The sequence below is a fragment of the Lepisma saccharinum genome, chromosome 1 (assembly GCF_977018435.1).
Source record: "Lepisma saccharinum chromosome 1, izLepSacc3.1, whole genome shotgun sequence".
In the NCBI taxonomy this organism is placed as follows: domain Eukaryota; kingdom Metazoa; phylum Arthropoda; class Insecta; order Zygentoma; family Lepismatidae; genus Lepisma; species Lepisma saccharinum.
In genome coordinates, this window is record NC_139229.1 from 50693123 (window position 1) to 50718617 (window position 25495).

The following is a 25495-nucleotide window of genomic DNA, read 5'->3' on the forward strand; positions in this document are numbered from 1 at the left end:
CAGGAGAAATAATTACCATTCATTGGTGAACTTTCTGAATTCGTGATCAAAACTATCCGCTATTTCCGAGGTGGTGATGACAGTGGTCCACTGACTGTTGAAAATCTAAATTGAGAGCGGAATTTTTCTGGCAGTGTTCTGGTTGCGTGCGAAGACAGTGGACAAAACCTCAAAAGAACACACCCAATGTGTTGCCGTATGTTATATTGAAAAAGTTTGTTTCGTGGAGATATACGTGTGACATGTATGACGTAATTGCTGAAGCTTCTGTGGAGAGAACGTTTTCCACGGTCAGGATGACACGGTGTTCCCAGATGGCGTAGTGGTAATGTTCTCGCCTTGCAACCAAGGGATCCCGGTGGAGGCATGTGGTGTTTCGGATCCAACTTAAAACTGTTAGGTCCACTCCCGAGAGGCATATCTATCCATAAATTTGAATTAAAACAAAAACCCAAACTGGGCAAATACTAGCATTGCTGGCAATCTTCTGGCGGTCAGTTTTGACTCGCGGTGAAGTTTTCGGCGCTATGGCAGTGCAAGGACTTAGAAAGTTGTTACTTTCATTTATTCATTTACTTAATTTAAACGGCCGCCGTGGCGGAGTGGATAGCACAGCGCGCAACGTCGCCACAGGTCCGGGATGAAGTTATTACTTTAAGTGAATTGGCTAATCGCTTGCCTTTACAGATATTGCATGTTATAATACCGTGCGTCCATTTCCTTGCGAGGCCGAGAGATCGAGAGAAGTGTGGCGGGCGGCGCTAGCGGAGATGCCGACATTTTCGACCAGTAACGTCCCGCTTAAGTTTACCCTCGAAAACGTTTTGCTCCGCTCGGAATCGTTTGGAGATTTCGAATGTGCAACACTGTATCAAGATTACGTTGCAGACTAAAGCGTTAAAAGTTAATGGTTTTCGTGAGCATTGTTTGCAATCTGAAAGCTCCGAACTTGAGTTGTTCTTTCCTTCGAGACTACATGTGCCCTGGACAGAGCTACGAATGGAGTGAGGAACAGACCTTGAACCAAGAGCGTGTTAATTTCGTACTGTGTGAAATAGTGTCTACCGAAATAACCCTTATAGTATGGATGAACTAAAAGACAATATAAGAGCAGAACTTGGAAGAATTACGGAAAAGAACTTTTGCGTGTAAATCAAAATTTCATCAAACGATGCCAGGAATGTGTGAATGTAGGTGGACATCACTACGAACAACTCTTATAACACAGGTTAGTGCTCGTTTTGCAATATTAATATAAATATCTGCATGTCTCCTCGTTTTAATATCCAAGAAACTAAAAGTTAAAATATACAAAACACTAATTTTGCCTCTATTATTATATGGATGCGAAACTTGGTCCCTTACATTGAAAGAGGAACATAAATTGAGAGTATTTGAAAATAAGATCCTTGGGAACGTATTTGGACCTAAAAGGGATGAGGAGACAGGTGAGTGGAGAAGGTTTCATAATTTAGAACTACAAATATGTTTACATCACTTGAACGGGTAAATATTCCGATTTAAGAATGAAAGATTTTTTTTTCGACTCGCAATAACACCGTCACGCACAATAACGATGTTCTCAACAGACCGGCTAGATTGAGAGCGCGGTGTTTTAATGTCTGCTGTCGAACCTGTTTCTTCAAATTTCTTGATCAACTTACGAACTTACTCTCACTAGGTGCACATTCACGTCCAAAGATTACACAAAGCTTTCTTACAGTTTCTGCATAACACTCGCCATTCTTGTAATGAGTTTTCACTATCAAAACTCGATGTTCCTTTGTGTAACCTTCCATGTCAACTAAGCTGCAACAATCACTGATAAAGGTATTGTTAGATAATGTTGCGTAAATCAAACTTGGCATCCTTAAATCGGAGCATTTATCCGTTGTAATGATGTAAAAATATTTGTCATTCTTCTTTAAAAAATGTTCTATTCAGCATATTAAATCCGTCGATTTTATTGGGACACCCTTTATAATTCGTATAATATATTATACGAATATTTTCTCAATATTTATCAACAACTACACAACAGAGTACGCACATACATTTCGAACAGTTAACGAAAATCTTATTAATATTTTTTCACAATTATTTCCCACTCGTAAAAATTTGTGTCCGCGAGAGGAGCGTAACTGCTTGGTGAAGACCATTTTGTTCAAAATGCAGTCGAGCCAGGAAAATTGTTTCCAAGCTGGAATTCCGTCAGCTCCGTTCCCACGGCCGAGACTACTTCGACCTTGCTACATTTGCATTTCTAAACGCGACCCAGTTGTATTCCCTTGCAACGTCAACAATTCCTATCGAAAACGTCATGAGCCTTTAATTCCTCTATTATGAGGAGACTTCCTCCCTCGCTTCCTCACAAAACTGTTCCGTTTAATCAGATACGTAAGAAAGGACTACGTATTACCTTCGGCGTAGCCAGGATTTCCCAAAGGGGTTCCCTTCAATATGTTATATTTTGTTTCATTTCCTCTTTTCGCAGGAAGTTAATTATGCTTTAATAAACCTGTTAAAAGAAATTATTACACACTTTAGACAAAAGTGTCATTGTAATCCGGTTCAGTCTAACATTTGAATTCGTTGAACGTTCAATACGTGTGTGAGTGCCGGATCTACAAACCGAAAAACCCCACGGTGCGGGGACCAGCAAGCATTTAGGGGGCCCTTGCAACAATGAATATAAGATAGAGAAAAGTTGAGTTCTTGTCCACTGCACAGCACAAGATTTAAATCATGTTATCCCACTAGCTTGGCATCAAGGAACTTGCTCTCAGCTTTAGATATGCAGATGTAATGCAAAGTATCAGAAAAATCAATGTTTGTAGTTGTTTGATTCAGTTGGTGTTTTAAGTTCACTTTATGTACAGTAAGGCTAATCGGGACTGGGCCTACAGTTTAAAGTGGGATCCGAACCACTATGTGCCTCCACCGAGAATCGAACCCGGGACCCCTTGATTACAAGGTGTCGACGCTACCACTGTGCCATCGAAGAGCCCAATGTTTGTAGTTGTAACAGTGATCATTGAGCATTTGGGTTCCAAACTTGGGGGGGAGGGCAAGGTTGTTAAACTGGGGGGGAAGGATAGTTTACTATCCCTTAGTAGAAAAGTTTAGCATAGTGCGGGCGCAAAAGTGGCCACTGTTATTGGGGCAAATTGTCTTACAGACACAATGGAGTACTTCGAGTTTGTGTTCCTTTCGAGGCGTATCTAAAAAAACATTTCACACTTAAATATACTCAGTTTTTAAACAAAAAAAAAATACTTACAGCCTATCCCAGAAGTCTCTTAACGGTAGAGAAGGGTAGAAAGCAGTGCGCGCTGCTGCCGACGGTTGGTAGCTATGGTCGCTCCATGCAATCCCTTTCGCTCTGATACGTTTATTGCCCGAGCCCAGTCGAGTCACTACTTGGAAAGATGACCTGTTTCCGTTTGCTTGCTTCATAGACTCTCGAGACAGACTATACAAAAGTTGAAGAAGCAGTTTGAAGAGCTTACAGAACACTATAGTTCTCTGATAGTTTATTACTTTTATTTTTTTAGAATTACCGTATTTCATGTCGTATTGGATGTTGTAAATAATCAAATTCACAAAAAAAAATCATGTTGTTTCATCATATGGTTCAAATGTTCTGTTATTATCTCAAGATTTTAGTAGAACTAACAAATGACGATCTGATGGTAAAAGCACAGCAATTACGTGTACAGAAATACATATTATGAACAGACATTGGTCCATCATTCCAAGTTGAATCAATGTCTCCTCAAACAGCTCTGAAAAGTGACTTATCAGACGTTTCATCTGAATATGGTTTTGCAAGCTTCTGCACAATACAATACAATTCCGCCTTGCTTACCACAGGCATTCACTGCTATAATCCTGTTTCATAATCTACCCTTCACTATAGTTTAGCAGAAAGGTTATTTTCAATGCTAAACATTCATACCGTCTCTCCTGTCGAGGTCCTTTTAACTCGACTTCGAATTAGGCACAGCCATCTCACCCACGGACATGACTTCAATGGCTGGACCTTCCAATGTATCGTGTATGTAATGTTATTTTAAGTGGTCGGCATGTGATTTTATTGTCCTCAAACAAACCTTCCCAATTCCTTATCGTTATCATTTGTTTTAACAAATGTTTTAGCAGTTTGATAAGAGTGGGACTTTTACACTGAAGAAGTTTTTAGTCTATCCTTACCTTTTTCATGTGTTGTGTATGCTTTACAACTTATTATCTTTCTCAAGGCGCTGTTTACACCCAATTTTTAACATTTCTTGGGGGTTTCTGGTACAATTTAAATTCGGTCCAAGTTGCGTATTGTTTCATTTCAATACGAAACTTGGATCCTATTAAAACTGATCCGGGAAAAAAAGTTCCTGAACCGTATTTAAATTGACCCGGAAAACGATTCCTGGACCGAATTGACACACTTTACAGATTAAAAGGTTCTTTACGGTCCAGACCTGAACTCATTTACGCTTGCTGATTTTATCTTCTGGATCTGAATTGAATTTATTTAAAATTACTGGACCATTATCAACCCGGATACCAAGCAAGTCTTTCAAACTTGGGAAAACTTATCTTCCAAAGTTAACGAAGATAAACTGTGCAACAAATACTTCTCGTATTTGATTGATTGATTGATTTGCTCTATTTTACTTCGCTTTTTGTGCCACTTTTGGCTAATTTGCTATGATAAGTGATGAAATTGATGGTTGGACACACAAACATCCATGGCCAGGCCGGGATTCGAACCCTGGACCTCTGGCGTCGAACGTAGATGAAACTACTAAATATTTTTCATTTTCTTGGGGCACATTTTGAGTATTTTAGGATGATAATATTTTTCACTTTCAAATATCTTAAAAATCCTTTTAATTACCATTGCCTGACTACACATTGAGGTTTTACAATCGAAGAGTCGCGTTCCTCCCGACTTTTTGTCAATCGCGGCGATGAGGATGAGTGATGATTGGATAATTGAAAAAGAATCACTCACAACAAATACTAAGTAAAAACAGTTGATTCGCCTAATATCTGACCTGAATTTTATAATGTTAGATGCTATTATTATTTCTAATCTTCAGTGAATGCTATATTGAGGTCGCTAGACTCAGCCTTAACCCTTCCATCTGCAGATAGTGTCGCCTTAGGAATCTCAATATGCTATTTTGTCTCGTCCTCATATTTACAACAGCTAAAAATATTTCTCTGCTGAAAGATCAATGGACCCACAAGGCCAGACAAGATTATTCACTCCCCTTCCATAGGTCGAATTAGGTAGCGACGTTGTCTTTATTCACAGATAATAATCAAGAAGTGTCAATGACAGGGTTTCAGCTGCGACTATTTTCCATCCACTGCAAGAACGAAGATAATGTAATCAAAACCACGTGACGTCTGTGAAATAGTTCATTTACTACGTGTTAGTTTATATATTGGTCGTGGTTGCACATCTTCAATATAGCAGTTGCACTGTGAGTGGTATGGTTCTATCATATTCCTCCACAGTTGCATTGGAATAACAAAAAAAAAAACTCACAAGCCGTTTAAATTTGTTTACACTGACTTCGTTCTTACAGAGGACAGTGAATAGATGTACCTGAGGTAGTTTTCGGACCCAAAAGATCTTGGGCGCGTGGAATAACCGTTCTTTCTTGTATTCCATGGGATAGAATGGTAGATTAGTGCAACATGCAGTGGTGTATGTTTCAGGATATTTTAGTTATGTATGGTTTCTTTCGTTAATCATACAGTTACTCGCAATGTTGTTCGTACAGATGAATTGTGAAAAGGAAAAGAAAGCAAAAATTATAATAAGCCTTAGTACATTAGGTAATAACACATATGGTGATTTATTTACAACCGTTTGTTCTCCCATAAACTTTATTAATAACGAAAATCATACATTTTTTCCCAAACATATTTCTGTTCGTATATTTGCAATGAAAACAGAAAGACAAACATAAAAGTGTTACAAAACGAGACAGTTTAATAGTTACATGCATAACCCTTGACCTTAATAATTACTTGGCATCTTCTATCAGGCCCGTGCCCAGGGAAGGGGCCAAGGGGGTCATCCCCCACCCCCTCGAGCCATGAATTATTTTGATGCAAACCTACAAAAATAACATGGATAATTTTTTAAGATTTTGCAAAAATTTAGATTTTCTTCTTGTATAAATGAATGCGTTGTTTCTGAAGAGAGGCAGACTCCAGAAGTCTGCAGTCTACTATATTTAGTAATTTTAGTTTTATAACCATTTATGCGAAGCTACTAAATGTTCCAATTTGCTTGGGACAGGTCATCATATTTACTCCCTGCACACAAAACCCTAAACGTGTCAATTGACACATAGCCTATACGTTGATTTCAATAACACGTTAACGTGCATAAACTGCAAATGATGCACCTTTTAGTGTATCAAAATACACATAGAAATGTATTAAAGGGTATTTTTATGAGACGAAGTTCAGTGTGATGATGAACGAATATTAAGTTCCAATTGTATACTTTAAGTACCTAATATATGATCATCCACTGCGCCGATAAGACAATCCTCGTCTCACTTCTTTGGTATTAAAGGGGAAACAAGAGACGTAGAGGATTATAACTACAATGCATCAATTTGGAAGATCAGACAAGATCATTTCGAAGATAACAAAATTACACATTTAGCTGTGTCAATTGATACCGACTGTCCTTTTATTAGCCACATTTCTTGAATGCTGAGATTTATTTTCATCGGATTCAACGGAAGAGAGTAAGTACAAAATTTCTACAATGTCTAAGTATGCCAACCATATCTAGGTGGGAGGGATGAAAATTCGGTGCAGGGGGTGCGAAAATAATTTTCGTCCTGGGCGCTGAAATCTCTAGCTACAACTCTGATAAGGAAATATTTCCTTCCGAGAGACCATTAATAGATTTGCATCATTATAAAAACATAACACAATAAACGTATGTAAATGTAATTATCATTTGTAATAAAAAGCAATAACTAAATAATGTCTAACACTTATTAAAAACATTTCACCTATCTTCTAATCTCTTGACATTTTGAACCAGTCGTTAAAGGAATTAATTAGCTAGTTCATAAATGTAGCCAATTAATTTGTTTATATATGTTTATAAACATGCATATATATATATATATATATATATATATATATATATATATATATATATATACTATATAAATAAATAAATAAATTAATTAATTAATGATACAAGACTCGGCGGCAAGCTGCCCGGCATCAGAACTTACCTTTCCCGGTGAATGGGTCAGCGACAGTCGCTAGAGTCTGCTATTAAAATTACAGTTTTCATATTGTGTACTAATCTTGAGTACAGAAGGTGTTGAAAATGATGTCCCTCTGCTGCAACACATTCCTGGCATCTCCGAAGGAAATTGGTATTTACACGTGCAAGTTCGTCTACTGTAATTCTCCCGATTTTTCGTACAATACTCTCTTTTAACTCACGGATGGTGTGCGGATTGTCTTTGTATACTTTATTTCCCCATTTTTCTTTCCACTTTTATTCAGAACTGACCCTGTTACTCTAAACTTTCTTACGAGGTTTAATATAAGCGACTGTCGCCTACCCGTTCACCGGGAAAGAGAAGCCCTGATGCCGGGCCGCTTGCCGCCGAGTCTCGTAGCGAATGTCAGGGAATGCTCTGTATATATAACTAAGGTTTCGGGCTTGCCCCCCCCCCCTCCTCAAAAAAATCCTGGGTACGGGCCTGTCTTCTATGCATAGAAGCAACCAAGGTCTTGCAAATGTCTGGGCTGATTCCCTTCCACTCTAGAGCGACGGCCCTCTTCAGATCTTCTTTTGACTTGCACTCATGTTTATGGACACGTTTCTTCAAAAATGGCCATAAATGCTCAATCGGATTCAGATCTGAACTAGTGTTTTCAACTGCTTTGGTACATTCAAAATCAACCAGTCCCTGTTGAGATGAGCAGCATGTTTGCTGTCGTTATCCTGCTGGAACGTAAACACACGTGGTAACCACATTTGCTGGGCACTTCTTTTTTAACGTTATTCTTGAGGATATTATTACGGATATGTTTGTCCATGATTCCACCAATGACTTGCATTTTTCCAAATCCTTTAGTCGACATACAAGGCCAGATCATAATGGATCCTCCACCATGTTTTACCGTAGGCGTTGCATTGGCAACGTTGTCCTGCGTATGTGCCTTCCTCCACACACTGATCACACCATCTGATCCGTGCAGGTTTATTTTGGTTTAATCGGACAATTGATTGATTGATTTGCTTTATCTTACTTTGCTTTTTATGCCACTTTTGGCTAATTTGCGAAGATGGGATGAGTGATGATATAATGATTTATTGATTGATTTGCTTTATTTTACTTCGCTTTTTGTGTATCACTTTTGGCTAACTTGCGAAGAAGGGGATGAGTGATGACATGATGAAATTGATGAATGGATACTCATAAACATCCATGCCAAGGCCGGGATTCGAACCCGGGACCCTTGGCGTCGTAGCGCGATGTGCTAACCACTTCGCCACTGGAGCCGGCGTTTCATCGGACAAGATCACGTTGTAACAAAACTCCTGATCTTATGTAAATGCTCTTTAGCAAATCTGACTCTGTTGAAACGTTTACCCTGTGCGAACAACATTGTGAGTAACTGTATTTGGTGATTTAGTGTTTTTAAGTCCACTTTATGCACAGTAAGGCTAATCGGGAGTGGACTTACAGTTTAAAGTGGGATCCAAACCAATATGTGACTCCACCGTGAATCGAACCCGGGACCCCTTGATTAGAAGGCGGCGATGCTACCACTGCGCCATCGGGGAGGCTCGGGCCGTATTTGTAGTGATCCGAAAAAGAAAAAAAATCCGGGACCGAATTGAAATACTATAAATATAGAAAGGTTATTTACGGCTCAGAACCCATTTATACTTGATTTTCTCTCCTAGATAGGAATTTAATTTATTTACAATTCCTGAACCTATAATAACCCTGGGATCCAAGTTGCTTATTGTTTCATTTCAATATGGGACTTGGCCGTATTTAAACTGATCCGAAAAAGAAAAAGGTTCCTGGACCGTATTTAAATTGATCCGGAAAAAAGGTTCCTGGACCGAATTGAAATACTTTACAGATGAAAAAGTTATTTACGGTACAGAACCCATTTACGCATGCTGATTTTCTCCCTGGACCGGAATTGAATTCCCCCCCCCACACACACAGGTTCGATTCCCATTGGTGGCAAGTGATCGAAGTGAGGGAGCATCCCCCAGATAGTAGCATTTAAAGGATGCATTCCCCACCTCTCCAAGTTAAACCAGGGTTTGTGTCCCCTAGTTATCCCCGAGGCTTGAGCACAACAGACCACCCTCCCGCCCCTCCCTTACCATCACAATTTCCACCACAAGCGCTGGGTGGGGCACAGAGGTTCGAATTCTAATCCTAACTCAAGGTCTCCGACCCACTGTTCCTACCCGTTACATTTATCTTTCATTTCTCACAATCTTTTGTGCGGCAATACAATGAATAACTCGATTGATTGGTTTGGTGTTTTAAGTCCACTTTATGTACAGTAAGGCTAATCGGGACTGGACCTAAAGATTATAGTGGGATACGAACCACTATATGTGCCTCCACCGGGTATCGATCCCGGAAACCTTTGATTACAAGGCGACGACGCTACCACTGCGAGTGAATAACTCGACTTGCTTTGTGTGACGACACAGTGAACGAACGTTTTCTCCCTTCCAACTATAGCGTGTTCCAGGTATCTGTGGAGCAGGCGATCGAGAACAAGTCTCTGCGCAAGTAGTGACGCGAGACGGCTCCACCAATGAACAGTGAGAGGGACGGAATTAAAATGGAGTTACCCGCTGTCCCTGCTTGGCTCCGGCTTTGCCCGCTCCATTTCCATCCTCCTCCTCCTCTGCCGCTATGCGCGGCCCTGCTCCACAGTTACCTGGGACAGGGTATACCTACAAGGTTGCTGGTGACGATAACGATACTATTTGTATCCTATTAAACAGCCACCTTGTGTTGTATTGTATGGCCCTTATTTTAAGTCACTTTTCTTCCACTTTTGGCTACTCGCCACGGCGAAGGTAGCCTACATCCCCCCTAAAGAAACACCCATGTCCCATCCAGGACTTGAAGCTGTAACCTTGGATGCAGAGTCCACTGCTGAACACTTTTATGGCAATCCATGTAGTAGGTTTGTTTTACTTCAGGATAATTCCATAATGTAATACGCAGGGCTGGTTATTTCCAGGTAAAAAACAAGAGCAGTTCACCAAAATCCACAAGTGTTGGATTCATTTGGTTTATTTTACTTCTCTTTTATGCCACTTTTGACTAATCGCAAAGATGAGGTTGAGTGATAATCATGATGAAATTGATGAGACACTCACAAAGAACACCCATGCCGAGATTCGAACCCTCTGGAGTCGTAGTGCGCTGTGCTAACCACTCCATCATAGAGGTTAGCGACAAGTGAGCGAACCGAATCTCAAATTTTCAGAAAGAGCATGTTACCAAAAACTGCAAAAAGATCTGTTGCTAAGCAGTTCTATTATTTTTCGTCAATTCATCGCGAGCCTTATCTTTGGAAGTTATGTATCTTTTTTTGTGTGTTACATAACAGCAAATGGTGCGAGAACAATGTGCATAGTGCTTGGCAATGTGTGAAAAAAAAGCGTTTACGATACTGCATGCAAGTGCAAGGGCAACAGCAAGAGCTGAAGCAATGTGTCTGCAACTACCAACAATTACAATAGGTAAACACGATGAAATGGGTCACTGCTTCAAGGTTTAGGCAGAAAGGTCAAAGTACACTTGTAGATGTTTACGGAACTGGTGGTGTGCTCTCAAGCAAGTTGGTGAAAGTGGACGGAGAAACTTTTGTGTACAGAAGATGAGGTTTCAAAGCCTGTTTCATCTTGTGAGCTTCTTGACTAATAGAAACTGTAATATACTGTATTATAATAGAAAAACCCTCATACAGGAAATTCAATCGTGCATTTTAAGTCGGAAACGCTCTACGTTTCCACTAACTACATTACAAGCCGGCGAAGATATCATTTTTTTAATACTGTAAGAGCGTGGAAAATGTTGACTAAAAGAACTTAGATAGTGAGCAAGGGGAGCATTTCTGACAAACCATAGCGTCAGAAAAATCCCGTGTTCCACCCAAGGAGGCTGTTCGGAGATTATATTTAACGTATTCCACGATCTTAGAAAAGTTAGACCAACAGAAAAGATATAAATTATGCCCACATTCATCAAACATTTCGTAGCGCCACTAGTGATATATTCATACAGTTGGTATCACTGAGTTTTCCCATTTTGTGTACCGGCGTCAGCACTCGTTAGAGACGTTATTTTATTATTATTATTATTATTATTATTATTATTATTATTATTATTATTTTCGTTGTATTGTTCTTACGTTGATTTCCTGTCATCAAAAGCACAAAGAACACCGATGTGCAATCCGAGGCTCGAACTCAACACACTTCGGCAACGATATCGTGAGTCCACATTTCTGACAGACCACAGTGTAAAAAAATCCAGTGTTGTACCCAGGGAGGTTGTTCGGAGGTCATATTTAAAGTATTCAACGTTCTTACAAAAGTTAGGTCAACAGAGGAGATATAAATTACACCCACATTCATCAAACGTCCCATAACACACCTGTAGTGATATATTCATACAGTTGGCATCACTGATTTCCCCCACTTTTTGTACCTTGAACACTCGTAGGGAGAAGTAGCAGCTTCTCGTTCTTCTATTTTTGTACAGTCATGGACACTTCCGGGTTTTAACAATCCCGTTGACTTTCAATGAAATCACTAAAACCCAGAAGTGTCCATGACTGTTGCTCAAACTCAACACACTTCGATAACAATATCGGAGTCCGCAATACCACCAGTTGATCTACAACAGCAGCACATTTCATACGCTTGAACTTGATACATGCGTGTTTTTACTCACGATAGATTCCGTCAATGTAATCAAATAAGTAGTGTCATAAATTAAGTCTTGAAGGAAATTAAAGGCATGATTTCCATGTTGATCAAAAGCAACACTCGTTTACACTGTTAAAGGTTTAAATGTTGCGCGTTGATACCTACGAGTTAAACAACGCCAGCACGAAACAATTTCAAATATCGTAAGTACGCGGGTAACAAGTGTTGAAAGAACAGTCCCATGTTTCTGAATTGAAGTTCAACGTATAAGTGTCCACAGCTTTTTTCATAAGAACATTTTGTATCATTGTTGCGCATATAATGATGAAATAGTGCCATAGTTGTAGATGACACATTACAGAGGGTTTCCATACTTTCTCTCTGACAAGACACATTACGCAAAAACAAACATAAAACACGTGAATGAAGATTGGACATTTCTTTCCTTACCTGAAGGCATGTTTAAGGCGTTTGGAAGCTATCCAATAGCACAATCGGGACTGCTGCCGTCTTGACATCACAGCATATACGTTCCACTAATATGTGAACGTATATGCGACTGTTGGAACTCGTTCTTCCCACTGTCTTCTCTCACATGCACGCACACACTACCACTCCAAGCCACTACTCAATACGAACTGGCCCTTATCATCGGTCAAATAGACTTATCTCTTTGCTAGCGACTCGAGAAAACGCGATAAACTGCTCACACATACTTTTACCAAAGGAAAGAAATAACAGCATGATATAACAATTTAAAACATAATAATCCAAGCGGTTCTCTCTTGGAATTTAAACTGCGCGTGAACTAAAATGAGCCTGCCAATACTACAGTCTTTTTTTTTCTCTGTCTCTCTCTCTCCGTTTCGGAGTTCTAGCCAGCCTAATAGTGGTGTGCAGCTGACGCAAGCGCGTACTTTCGACATTCTTTTTTTTCCCACCGGGAAGGAAAACAAAGCTACTGAAGATCTGAAATTCATTGATACGCAATGTGTGTCACGCTTAACTTTACACCATTCGGTATAGCTGCGACCTTGAGAGAATTGTCGTGGGATGTTCGGTTAGCAACATCTAGCTTATATCCGGTTTCCGACACGTTGTTGCCATTGAATAAAAAGGAAAAATACAAACAGGTTGAAGAACAAAGTAAGCTCTTGTACAGCTATTTCAATGTTCAATTAAAAAAGTAAAAGTCCGTAAAAGATCTTAGAAACACGACAGCCAATTTGGTTCGAAACATTTCTATTTTACGTCGGTTTTTGCCACTTTTCGGTAATCGCGATGACGAGAATGAATCCTGATAAGCAGTGTCGTGCCCAGGATTTTCGAAAGGGGGTTTACGTATCCTATTTTGGTAGTCAGTCGTCATTTTGCCATCTTTTCCTGCCTTTGACGTTCTTTTTTATGAATACTGGTCCAAAGGGGGGGGGGGGTTATGACCCACACCAACCCCCCACCCCCATTGGGAACGCCACTGCGGATAAAATTAAGTTAACGAAGGGACTCACCCATTCCTTGTCCAGGATAGGACTTGAACACGCTGCGAAGTCTTGGTGGGTGTCACCCAACGCGTTCGGCAAAAGATGAGTAACAAAACCAACTTTTGCACTTTCAGTTGAAATTAAGGATTCTGGAAAGTGGTCTATATCCATAAAAAGCTTGTTACATTTTATTTACTTATTTATTTTATTGCATTTAGGCCTCCCGATAGCGCAGTGGTAATACCATTACGTTGTAATCAAGGGGTCCCAGGTTCTTACCTGGTGGAGGTAGGTATACATACACATTAAACAGTGGTTCTGGTTCCGCCTTAAACTGTAGGTCCAAACCCGACTATCCTATTTCAGTATAAAATGAACTTCAAATGAAATTTCTATTACATTTATTCTAGAAGTTCGTATTTGCTAAATCATATATCACAATCTGAACAATGAAAATGATAATTTAAAAAAAAAACAAAAAAAAAACGAATGCTTCCTTCAACATTTTCAATGTCCCTTTGTCTCAGCCGCAATAGAAATAACGTTCGACTAATGTAGCCGGCTCGGTAGCTGTGAAGTCGACCCATACGGTGACAAACGACAGGTGACAAGCCACAGGAGACACGTATCACTTGCAAACGAATCTTCACGGTAAAATATGCAATCTTTCGTACCGACGTAACACGACAAGTTGCATGTGTTACTCGACTGGTTGTATTCTCAATATTGTGCATCGTGTCGATTGTCACTTCCGTGTGCAATCCCTGTGTCGCGTGTCATTTGTCACGAATGGTACGAACTTACAATCAAAAAGCCACAAGTGATAAGTCACACGGGGTTTCACACCGAAGCGAAAAGCGGCACTGCCACAAACTGAACACACCCGAATAATCACTTCCCTCTCCAGTAATAATAATAATAATAATAATAATAATAATAAATCACTGCGCATGTCCGAGTGATAATCAAGCCACAAGGGCCATGATGAGCTATACTCTGTCCCAGCAAACCTATCAGCAGGCAAACGAATACAAGTATCTGCGCAAGTAGTGACGCAAGACGGTTCCACCAATGAACACGTGAGAGCAACGGAATTGCGTGGAGTGGGGGAAAACGACTGCCTCCCCAGCAGCGTGTACTGCTTCGCTCTGGCCAATAGATTTCCTTCGCTTCTCTGACGCTATGCGTACTTCGTTGATTTGGTGTGTCTAGTAGTGTATTTGGTGTCTGCACCGTTTGCACTATAGTCCTCCACGCGTTTACTTCGTTAACGTCGAAGAACTGAAGAAAGCCGCCGCCACGAACGTGAGTGGGATAAGTAGCAGGCGAGTTGTTTTCGTCCAATCACACTCAACCTTCAGCCGATGGGCGCAGCTGTCATTCTGCTCGTCTACTCCACGTGGAGTCTGTCACATTTCTGCGGATACGCTGTTGCCGTACTTTGCAACTTCAATGTGGAGACCGTGGGAACGTGTTTCTGCGCGGAGGGACAAGGTGGCGTAGAGTAGATTTGGCAACACTATGCGTTTAATGTGATTATTGCAGCTGGTGGGCGCGCTCTGTGGACATCAAAGCCAGCCGGTCGTTAACGTAGCTAGCGCGTCGACTATACGTTCTGGAGCGGTGTAGCGTGTGTATGGTCACGTGGTGCGTGCTAACGAATCAAATGACCGTTTAAAGCAGCAGACATGAATTTGTTGAATCTTTTGAACTTGAACAGCGCTTTACGTCTACTTCCTTGCATCAGCCTGACACCGGGGTACACCTGCACTACACCGAGTGTCAAAAAGGGCAGCGAACTAGACGAGCCTTTTATTTCTGAAGTGAATACTAAATAGCATTTTTACATGAGAGCAAACCATACTAGGGCAACAAACACCAAATGGTTTGCTCAACATATATATAATCTTTTGTGAAGATAAGATAATGTGCGTTTTTTTTAATGTGGCTTCAGAATGGCGACGTTTCCTGCGTAGATTACAATTCGCTCGTGGCCTTGACACTGATGGAACCTTGTAATCAAGAGGTTCCGGGTTCGAAACCAGGTGGACAGGGGTTCAGTGCCAATTAGCCTATCTGTGCATAAAGTGGACTTAGAACAACAATTCAATCAATACTTTAATGGAGTAGCCAAACATTGATTTTAAAGATGCTGTAGCTCCTGCAAAAAAAAAGTTTGTTGAATTTGACCAAAGATTCTAGGAAATCGTACCTAGAAGTGTCGCCCAATGCAGGCAATTGCGGCTACGCACGCTACCGAATGGCCTTGACTAGGGATGGACGATATCGGAAATTTGATATCGCTATATATCGTCAAGAAATTATCGTCCCGGACGATACGATACGATATTTTTTTTCCGTCTCCCTGATATACAAAGGACGTTCAATAAGTTTTGCACAGATGGTTATAATATTTTTATTAATTGCAAGATGATGATGAAATTTTAGGTGAACATACTTTGATCCTTTGGCTAGAAGACCAACTCACTCAATGTAGCCTCCATTTGCTGTGACGCATCTCGTCCAACGTTCTTTCCATGCATTGAATGCACTTTGGCAAAATTCAGGTGGCTGGCTTTTACACCATTGTTTCACACAAGAAATGAGGTCCTTGTCACTGTCGAATGTTTTTCCCCGCAGGTGGGCCTTCAGACGAACAAACAGGAAGAAATCAGAAGGAGCCAAGTCCGGACTATAGGGAGGCTGAGGAACGACTCCCCTTCCCATTTTCATGATTGGTCATCTAGCCAAAGGATCAAAGTATGTTCACCTAAAATTTCATCATCATGTTGCAACTAATAAAAATATTATAACCATCTGTGCAAAACTTATTGAACGCCCGCATATCGCCAAATACCGTGACGATATATCGCCGACACGATATATATCGCCAAAATAACGTGACGATATAGCGTCTAGTTGATATGCCTGGACGATATTTTTTCAATATCGCGATATATCGCCCAACACTAGCCTTGACACACCTCCTATTGATTTAATCGCATTTTCCCCTAGTTGAGAATTTTCCTCCGAAAATAACGGCCAGTCGTCAAGTCCGGACGACACGGACGAACCCACATCTTCAAGATCGTTACAGAAAGATTTGACCACTTTCTCACTAGACTACAACGGCGACCTTAGTTTCTTCAATAATACAGTTATCACTTCATGACAGACTGGCAATCATTTTGGAAAGCCCTGTAGATATTGTGAGGGAAAACATCGCCGAGCATTCAAGGTTATCGAATTGGCATATGCCGGGAGGAGATAATAGTATTTCTTGGTTTTATCTTGAGGATGAAAGAAAAGTAAACAATCGAGATTAGCCTATTGGTCAAAGAGATCTCTGTTAAAAAATTGTATAAGCAATAGCATGACGTAATTCTCTTGAATTGCTTCTTATAGAGCGACCACAAGGAAAAAACCTTGGACGAAAAGTTCCCTCCCAGCTTTCCCTTCTTCCGTTCAGCTCGGGCCATAAGGAAGCATGGTCTCAAAATGACTCATTGTTTAAAGTTGATTGATTGGGACTGACGGGACTGAACCTACAGTTTAAAGTAGGATCCTGCCTCCACCGGGTATCGAACCCTGGATCCCTTGATTACAAGGTGACGACGCTACCACTACGCCATGGGGGAGGCACTCATTATTGTTTAAGTAAGTGGGATGAGGGAGATATAGAAAGTTTTTCACATTTCTCCACCAAAGCGTCTACACAAGAGTAGTAGAAAAAAAGGCATTGTTGCGGCAAAGTCTCGAGGTTTCTTTATTTCCCTCCTCCCAGTTCCCCTTCATTATATAGATTTGTTATTTCGTAGTATAAATTCACAGCAGCAAGACCACAAAGAGATTACAGCTGATTTTCATGGCAAGACCCTTAATCTAAAGGGTTTGAAGGCTGTAAAGAAATCTACCAGAATTTTATACTTTAAAGTTAGCAAGCCTAGCCACTGGTTAATTTGATGAACAAGAAATTTCAAAGTGTCATTATATTAGGCGAATATATTCTCCTCACAAAGTTATAATAATATAAATGTACATAAGTAAACGTGCAGCCATGTTATACACAATAATATTTGTCTAAAATAGAGCTTGGGACTGGCAACAAAACAGTGAAATGTGATCTGACGCTTAACGTCTTAATTCCTTGTGACAAGGGTTGGTTGTGAGGCTGAAACACGCCTGGTGATTTACAGACATTTCTAGTCTATTCTATCCAGGACAGCAATTAGAACAGAACTGAAATCGACCAAAATTATTCTTACCATTTACATTTGTATTGGATGTCTGAAACAAACGGTGCGTGTACTTTGCATTGGAAAATTTGGGTGTATATATCTTAAATCGCCAATGTTCAAAAACATATGAGTATTTAATATTGAAGCTAATAAACTGGCCGACAATGCATGCAGACTTAATATTGTTGTATATTAGAATGCGCAATCAGACTACTTGTACCCTTCTGCGCATGTATCTGAGTAACAAATAGCCTCGTGTGGGCGAAGCTTCCTCTTTAACGTCAGAATTTAGACTTGCTTCTAGTGTTAGGTAACATTTTAAGTAAACAGGGAAAAGAGAAGTGTTATGAAAATATTGAAATTGTAGGCACATTTTAAGATATCAACTTTGCATATTATATTTGAACTTCTTCAAGTGTGGTGGGAACTACATTTCCCTTCTTTAGTCATATACACTATTCCCATCAAAAAAGCGTAATAATTTATATTTGGCTTGGGAACAGAACAGTAAATTCCATCCATTGGGCTCCCCGATAGCGTAGTGGTAACATCATCGCATTGTAATCAAAGGGTCTCTGGTTCGATACCCGGTGGAAGCACATAGTGCCTCGGATGCCACTTTAAGCTGTAAGTCCAGTCCCTATTAGCCTATCTGTGTATAAGGTGGACTAAAGACACTCAAGGGGCATCAATTTTATTTATTTTGCTTATTGGTTGTTGTTGAGTTGGTGTTTTAAGTCCACTTTATGCACAGTAAGGCTAATCGGGACTGGACCTACAGTTTAAAGTGGGATCCGAACCACTTGTGCATCTACCGGGTATCGAACCCGGGACCCCTTGATTACAAGGCGGCGACGCTACCACTGCGCCATCGTGGAAGCCCATTTTGCTTATTGGCAAATGCATCACATGTACTATATGTAGGAGTCTTAATCCTCTTTGGGATTTCAGTAACTCTGAAAAACCTTAATCGTGTCCCGATAGAGCGGCGTAGCCAGCGGCGGGAAGGGACAGTAAGAGCTCTAGCCCAAGGTATAACAATCTTAGCTCACCCACGTGAGAAATTTCAAAATCATTTATAGCGGAATCGAGCATACGCAGAGGAGATAGAGAAAAGGAGAATGAAATACAGTAAAACCTTGTTCATCCTGAAGCCGATAAGCCGAACTTCACCTAATCCGGACAGGCAAAAGGCAAAGAAAAAAGCAGAATGCAAGGTTTTTAATGTGGCTAGAAGTCAACAATCGTATTCGTCATATTGTTCCGTAACGGTTAATAATACGTACATCCAACGTCCATGGGAGAACTTCCCAAAGAAAAGGCAGTCAACCTCTGATGAAATTCTGTTTTACATTTTACCGTACCTTCAAATATACCATAATAAACGTGTCTTGTTGCTATAAACGGCGTTTTAATGCACTTTCTACTGTTCTTTTAGGTTTCAGATAATCCGGACTTTCGTTAAACCGGTCAACTTATCCCCCCATTAGTCCGGATTAACGAGGTTTTACTAGGGTGTCCCACGAACGGCGCAACTGGGAATTAAGAGTGGCGTTACTTTGTAACCGAAACCTGTACATACATAAGTCATACACCAAATGTTAGCCCTGTCCAAGTAGATATTTTTAAACATAGAAACAACAAACGGGGTGCAGTGTTGTTCATGCAGTGTTGCCAAATGTAAGTGAAAGTGTAAATTTATTTTTCCACAAAGCATGGAAAATTGCATGTCAAACATTCGTACGGAAATTTGGACGTCAATTTCCACCTTGGGTAGGTGGACTATTTCGCTATCTATAGTTCAGAGAAGAAAACCGATCGTTTTCGCGTATAGCCAATCCAGAAATGCCTCGTAAAGGCGTACCGGCCCAAATGGATGTTTTAAAAAAATTATGAGGTACAGTGGCAACACTGTTGATGTTTGAAGGCAACAAAAGGTGTGTTTAGTAATGGTCTATGACATGGAAATACTGGAAACAGGAAAAAAAGAAAAATTTCATTTTCTTTTTTTCCTGTTTCCAGTATTTCCATGTCATAGACCATCACTAAATTTTCATTTTCTTTTTTTCCTGTTTCCAGTATTTCCATGTCATAGACCATCACTAAATTTTCATTTTCTTTTTTTCCTGTTTCCAGTATTTCCATGTCATAGACCATCACTAAACACACCTTTTGTTGCCTTCAAACATCAACAGTGTTGCCACTGTACCTCATAATTTTTTTAAAACACCCATTTGGACCGGTACGCCTTTACGAGGCATTTCTGGATTGGCTATACGCGAAAACGATCGGTTTTCTTCTCTGAACTATAGATGGCGAAATAGTCCACCTACCCAAGGTGGAAATTGACGTCCAAATTTCCGTACGAATGTTTGACATGCAATTTTCCATGCTTTGTGGAAAAATAAATTTACACTTTCACTTACATTTGGCAACACTGCATGAACAACACTGCACCCCGTTTGTTGTTTCTATGTTTAAAAATATCTACTTGGACAGGGCTAACATTTGGTGTATGACTTATGTCTGTACAGGTTTCGGTTACAAAGTAACGCCACTCTTAATTCCCAGTTGCGCCGTTCGTTTGACACCCTGTATAACTGGAGAAACAAAGGAATGGGAAGAGGGAAAGACAATGGAAGATAGAATAGAGAAAAGAGGTCATAAAATAACAGAAAGAATAAATACAGAGAAAGAAAGAGAGAAAGAAAGAGGTAGAGAAACAACGAAGATAGAAAGAGAAAGAGGAAATATAATAGAACAAAGAGAGAACGAGTGAGAAAGAGGAAAGGGAAATATAGAAACATAGAGAGGTGAAGAGAAAGACATACAGAAAAAGAAACGGAGAGCAAAGAGAGAGAAACTACACGATGGTATGAGAGGAAGCAATAGAGAACTTCCAGATGTGAGGCAGAGCCAGTCCTGGATCTACAAGCCGGGTGGATCGGAGACATGTAAGCTTGTAGCGGGGCCATATACCATTGACATAGTAGAGGGTTCGTATATGTGTATGTAAAAAAATAAGCTTAGTTACTCAGGGCTACAGAAACGAATATAATATATACAGGTAAATTTGAAGTTCCCAGTGCATATAGCACCGTACCATGAAGGCACATTTAGGGTATGTGGGACCCACATATTTTCTATGTAGGCCATCTTGGAGGTGACGTGATCAGCATCACGCTGCGGCCGCCTTTATCCCCCCCCTTTCCCCGATACCTTAGATCACCCACTCCTGGTTTTCTGCATTGCAGTCAGACTAGAATCAAATCAGGCTAGAATTTCACGAAAAGTACAGTGGTGAAGGTTTCTTCAACCTATTTATAATCAGGAAAAGTTACAAACAGCTTGCATGATTGTAATAAATGTAGCATTTCCCAGGTGTGAGAAAACAGTGTCGCATGTATCTCACATCAACCGTTTACCAATTTAAAAAAAATGAGTTGAATTCAATATGGCAGGCACCAATATGGCGGACGTCCGTTCGGAACAAACCAATGTGATTTTCCCTAAGCCTAACCTGTTTCAATCATGACCAATTGTACCCAGCCTAACTCCTTTACTTTTTATAGGGGGTGTTAAAGGACTTTTGAATCACCCTGTAGGCCATTAAATGTGACATTGTCAACATAAGATCAATAATTACACACACACATGCATTATATATATATACATATACAGGGTGATTCTAAAGGTATAGTACAAACGAAAACCACAGATACCTCCCATGAAATAGAGACGAAAGTTCCCCTTCCACTTTGCCGAGAGATGCCTCCGTGAGGAGCTAGACAACGCCAAAAACGTGTGAAAATGAACTTCACACCTCTGTACAGCCAGTACCAGTGAAGATAGAAAGGCGGAACAAACGAAGTCAAAAGGAACACCAAAGTCGCCCATCCGAAAAACACTAGGCGGCAGCTGCGCAACGCATGCGCATGGGGTTCCACAAAGGAAATAGGAGTGTCCCGCAAGACAAGTGAAGGGAAAGGGTAGCGATCGACAACGGTAGGGACAAAAGAAGCAATGAAGCATGAAGTAACAATTGCACAGCGGGAAACAAACACATGCAGCGCGTGGGGAGTCCCCAAACACAGTGGGGAGACACCGCAGCAAGAACAAAGCACTGTTCAACAAAAGAGAAAGAGGACCGGACGGGGAATGGTACCTGTCAAGGAGACAACAAATGCGGGACGAGGGATTCCCCGTAGCAGCACCGAGGGGATGTCACACAGAGGTCGTGCGCCAGCAGGACAAACACAGCAACTACGGGCACAGGAGGTTTATTGCCACGCAAAGGTGCACTTACAGATAGGAATAGTACGTAGTACGTAGTCGTACCCCGGACTGACATTGTTACAAAAGTTGCTCAAATTGACGACCACCACATTCAATGCAGGCATTGCAGCGTCGCAGGAAATTCTGGCGAACCCTATCAAAAATCCCTGGCATGGTACACACCCAGCAGTTGAACAGACGTGCATACCCCCACGTAGCTTCATTACACGATTGTCCCACGCAGTTTATCTGTCCAGCCTTGCTCGGCCCGGTCTCACACCCACGCGGCAGTGTGCGGCTGCGGTGGTGTGAGGCCACGCTTGGTTTCGGAGCGGAAGGCTGCGGCCAAGGAGGGACTCGAGTTGTTCGGCTGGGGTTGCGCTCGGAAGCAAGCAGCCGCGTCAGGTCTGGGAACGGTGGACCTGGTGATCGGGATGGAAACATTCCGACCTCGTCCATTAGTGTCGTCCACCGTACGGAGTGGTGGGGTCCGTACGACACTCCAGCAGCCTTTCGCCCGCTCCCACCCAGCGATGTGCCTCCGGCTTCATTTCTAAGAGGCTGATTGGGCCCCATCACGACGTTTGTTACAACGTCAGTACGGGGTACGTGGTCCTATCTGTACGTGCACCTTTCATTAGCAATAACCTCTTGTGCCCGTAGTTGCTGTGTTTGTCCTGCTGGCGCACGACCTCTGTGTGACATCCCCTCGGTGCTGCTACGGGGAATCCCTCGTCCCGCATTTGTTGTCTCCTTGACAGGTACCATTCCCCGTCCGGTCCTCTTTCTCTTTTGTTGAACAGTGCTTTGTTCTTGCTGCGGTGTCTCCCCACTGTGTTTGGGGACTCCCCACGCGCTGCATGTGTTTGTTTCCCGCTGTGCAATTGTTACTTCATGCTTCATTGCTTCTTTTGTCCCTACCGTTGTCGATCGCTACCCTTTCCCTTCACTTGTCTTGCGGGACACTCCTATTTCCTTTGTGGAACCCCATGCGCATGCGTTGCACAGTTGCCGCCTAGTGTTTTTCGGATGGGCGACTTTGGTGTTCCTTTTGACTTCGTTTGTTCCGCCTTTCTATCTTCACTGGTACTGGCTGTACAGAGGTGTGAAGTTCATTTTCACACGTTTTTGGCGTTGTCTAGCTCCTCACGGAGGCATCTCTCGGCAAAGTGGAAGGGGAACTTTCGTCTCTATTTCATGGGAGGTATCTGTGGTTTTCGTTTGTACTATACCTTTAGAATCACCCTGTATATATATATACGTATATATTGTGTGGGAGGTGTAAAGGTAGTTAGTTAGAGGGGGCCTTTAGTAATATTTTGCGGGGGGGCATTATTTATAGATCCGGCACTTGGCAGAGCTCACCAAAAAACTGTGAACCTGCCGAAATAAAGTTCTCCCGCCGACATCTGTAGCGGAGTGATTAGCACAGCGCGTTATGACGTCAGGGCTCTCGGGTTCGAAATCTTGGCATTGGTGTTCTTTGTGCGGTCTCTTTATCACAGTGGTAGCGTCGTCGCCTTGTAATCAAGAGGTCTCGGGTTCAATACCCGGTGGAGGCACTTGACACAGTGGTTCGGATCCCACTTTAAACTGTGTGTCCACAGTCCCGATTAGCTTTACTGTGCATAAAGTGGACTTAAAACAATCAATCAATCTCTTTATCAATTTTATAATATGATCACCCGTCCTCATCGTCGTGATTAGCCAAAATTAGCAGAAAACCGACGATTAAGAAAATATTTGGCGACTCTTATTTTACAAGAAATTACTTACAAGCTGATTAAATATCGCGCTAGGCTCATTTTGCACACAAGGTCTCATAAAAATGCACTTTTTAATGTGCCTCGCAAATTTCGCCACATTTTCCACATATTCTTGAAGGAAACCGCTACGAGATTTTAAACTGATTATTGGTGTCTATAGCCTATACTGACATCTACATAACAAGTTGGAATTTCCCCCCCCAAAAATCTAAGACATTGTTTTTATAAAAGGTTCGACTATTACCGCAGGACCACCTCGTCCGTCAGATTACTATACTCTGTCTCGGGAATCTGTGCAGCAAGGCCGCGCATAGCGGTAGGAAAGTGGAGAAAGCGAGTGGACGGAACAAAGCAATGCGCGCTGTTGCAAACGGCTGGGAGCTGCTGTCGTCTCTCCCCCCCATGCAAGCGCTTCCCTCTCACGCCTACTTGCGCACATAGAGGACTTGTTTTCGTTGGCTTGCTCCACAGACTACCAGCACAGAATGTAGTTGAAATGCTTCTCAATCGTTGACTGGCAAACAGTGCCCTCTGTTTCCTGGAAGTATTATCGGTAGATTGGAGTGATACAAAGTGGATTGATTTAATTCAGGCAGAGGCGAAGATATAGTACAAGCAATGCAAGCACTGCATGCATAATTCGAATATCATTTAATGTACTTAATGTTCTAACCGTATTTAGTTTCCATCGCACTCGATTTCGCGAAAAAATGCGGCCGCAAACTCCCCCAGCAGCTCTGTAGCAAGCACCAGCCTCAATGCTTGCAGCCGTTCTGCGGGAAAATAAGGCCTCCGATGGAGTCACATGGCGAAGCGTGAAATTGTGGTGGAACCCGTCCACAAAGCTTCTACAAAAAGCTGTGCTTTCCGAGCTTGCGTGATTCCCGAAAATAGCCGAGTTCAACCGAAAGCAGAAGGATTCATCTATGGGTACGTTGCCAGCAAACACTAGTAACGAATATTTGTCTTCATGAACACGTAAACAAGATCGCAAATATAATAATAATTGTTAGTCATAAAATAACTAAAAGAAGTTATTATCACTGTTCTAAATTCCATATATATCATATTATATTACAAATTATTTTAGATTTCGCGAAATGTAAAACGCGTAAAAAAAGTTGACATTGGGAGTTGGGGCAGTGGAATTTCTGCACCCCGTGAAGAGTTTTCTCAGGGAGGGAGGTAAGATTGGACGGACCTTGGTCCTGCACCCTGCTTCCTGGTCGGTCCAGCTCAAATTACGCCAGAAGTGTTCACCGCTACCAGTGTTTGCAACTGCCAAATTATTTACGCAGTAATTCAAGTGAGCTCTTTTACAAATTTTACAATCAATAAATTGACTGCTTTTGAATAAAACTTGGGGTGAAAATAAAGCTATCTGAGAAAGAACTATATACTGATATTTGTACATGGCATAGAAGTAAATCGTATACATTCTGCATATTATGAGCACAAGAATATGTTTTAATGATTGATTGATTGATTTGTTGTTTTAAGTCCACTTTATGCACAGTAAGGCTAATCGGAACTGGACCTACAGTTTAAAATGGGATCTGAAACACTTGTGCCTCCACCGGGTATCGAACCCGGAACCCCTTGATTACAAGGCGACGACACTACCACTGCGCCATCGGGGAGGCCCGAATATGTTTTAAGTTCTATTATTATGACGCAAGTGGTGTTCCCAGGGTCTTTTTACGGTCCCCATTTTGTCATCTTTTCCTTCCTTTGACGTTTTTT

The 25495-nt window shown here is 41.3% G+C and overlaps 1 protein-coding gene across 1 annotated transcript in view; it reads right to left on the bottom strand.

Moving 5' to 3' along the window:
- Positions 1-12840, bottom strand: part of LOC145995037 (uncharacterized) — a 108875-nt gene extending 96035 nt beyond the window's left edge. Inside the window, exon 1 of the mRNA XM_083131570.1 lies at positions 12443-12840. Coding sequence (XP_082987696.1) covers positions 12443-12452 — 10 coding nt within the window. The 5' untranslated portion in view covers positions 12453-12840. The remainder of the gene's footprint in view (positions 1-12442) is intronic.
- Between the last annotated feature and the right edge of the window lie 12655 nt (positions 12841-25495).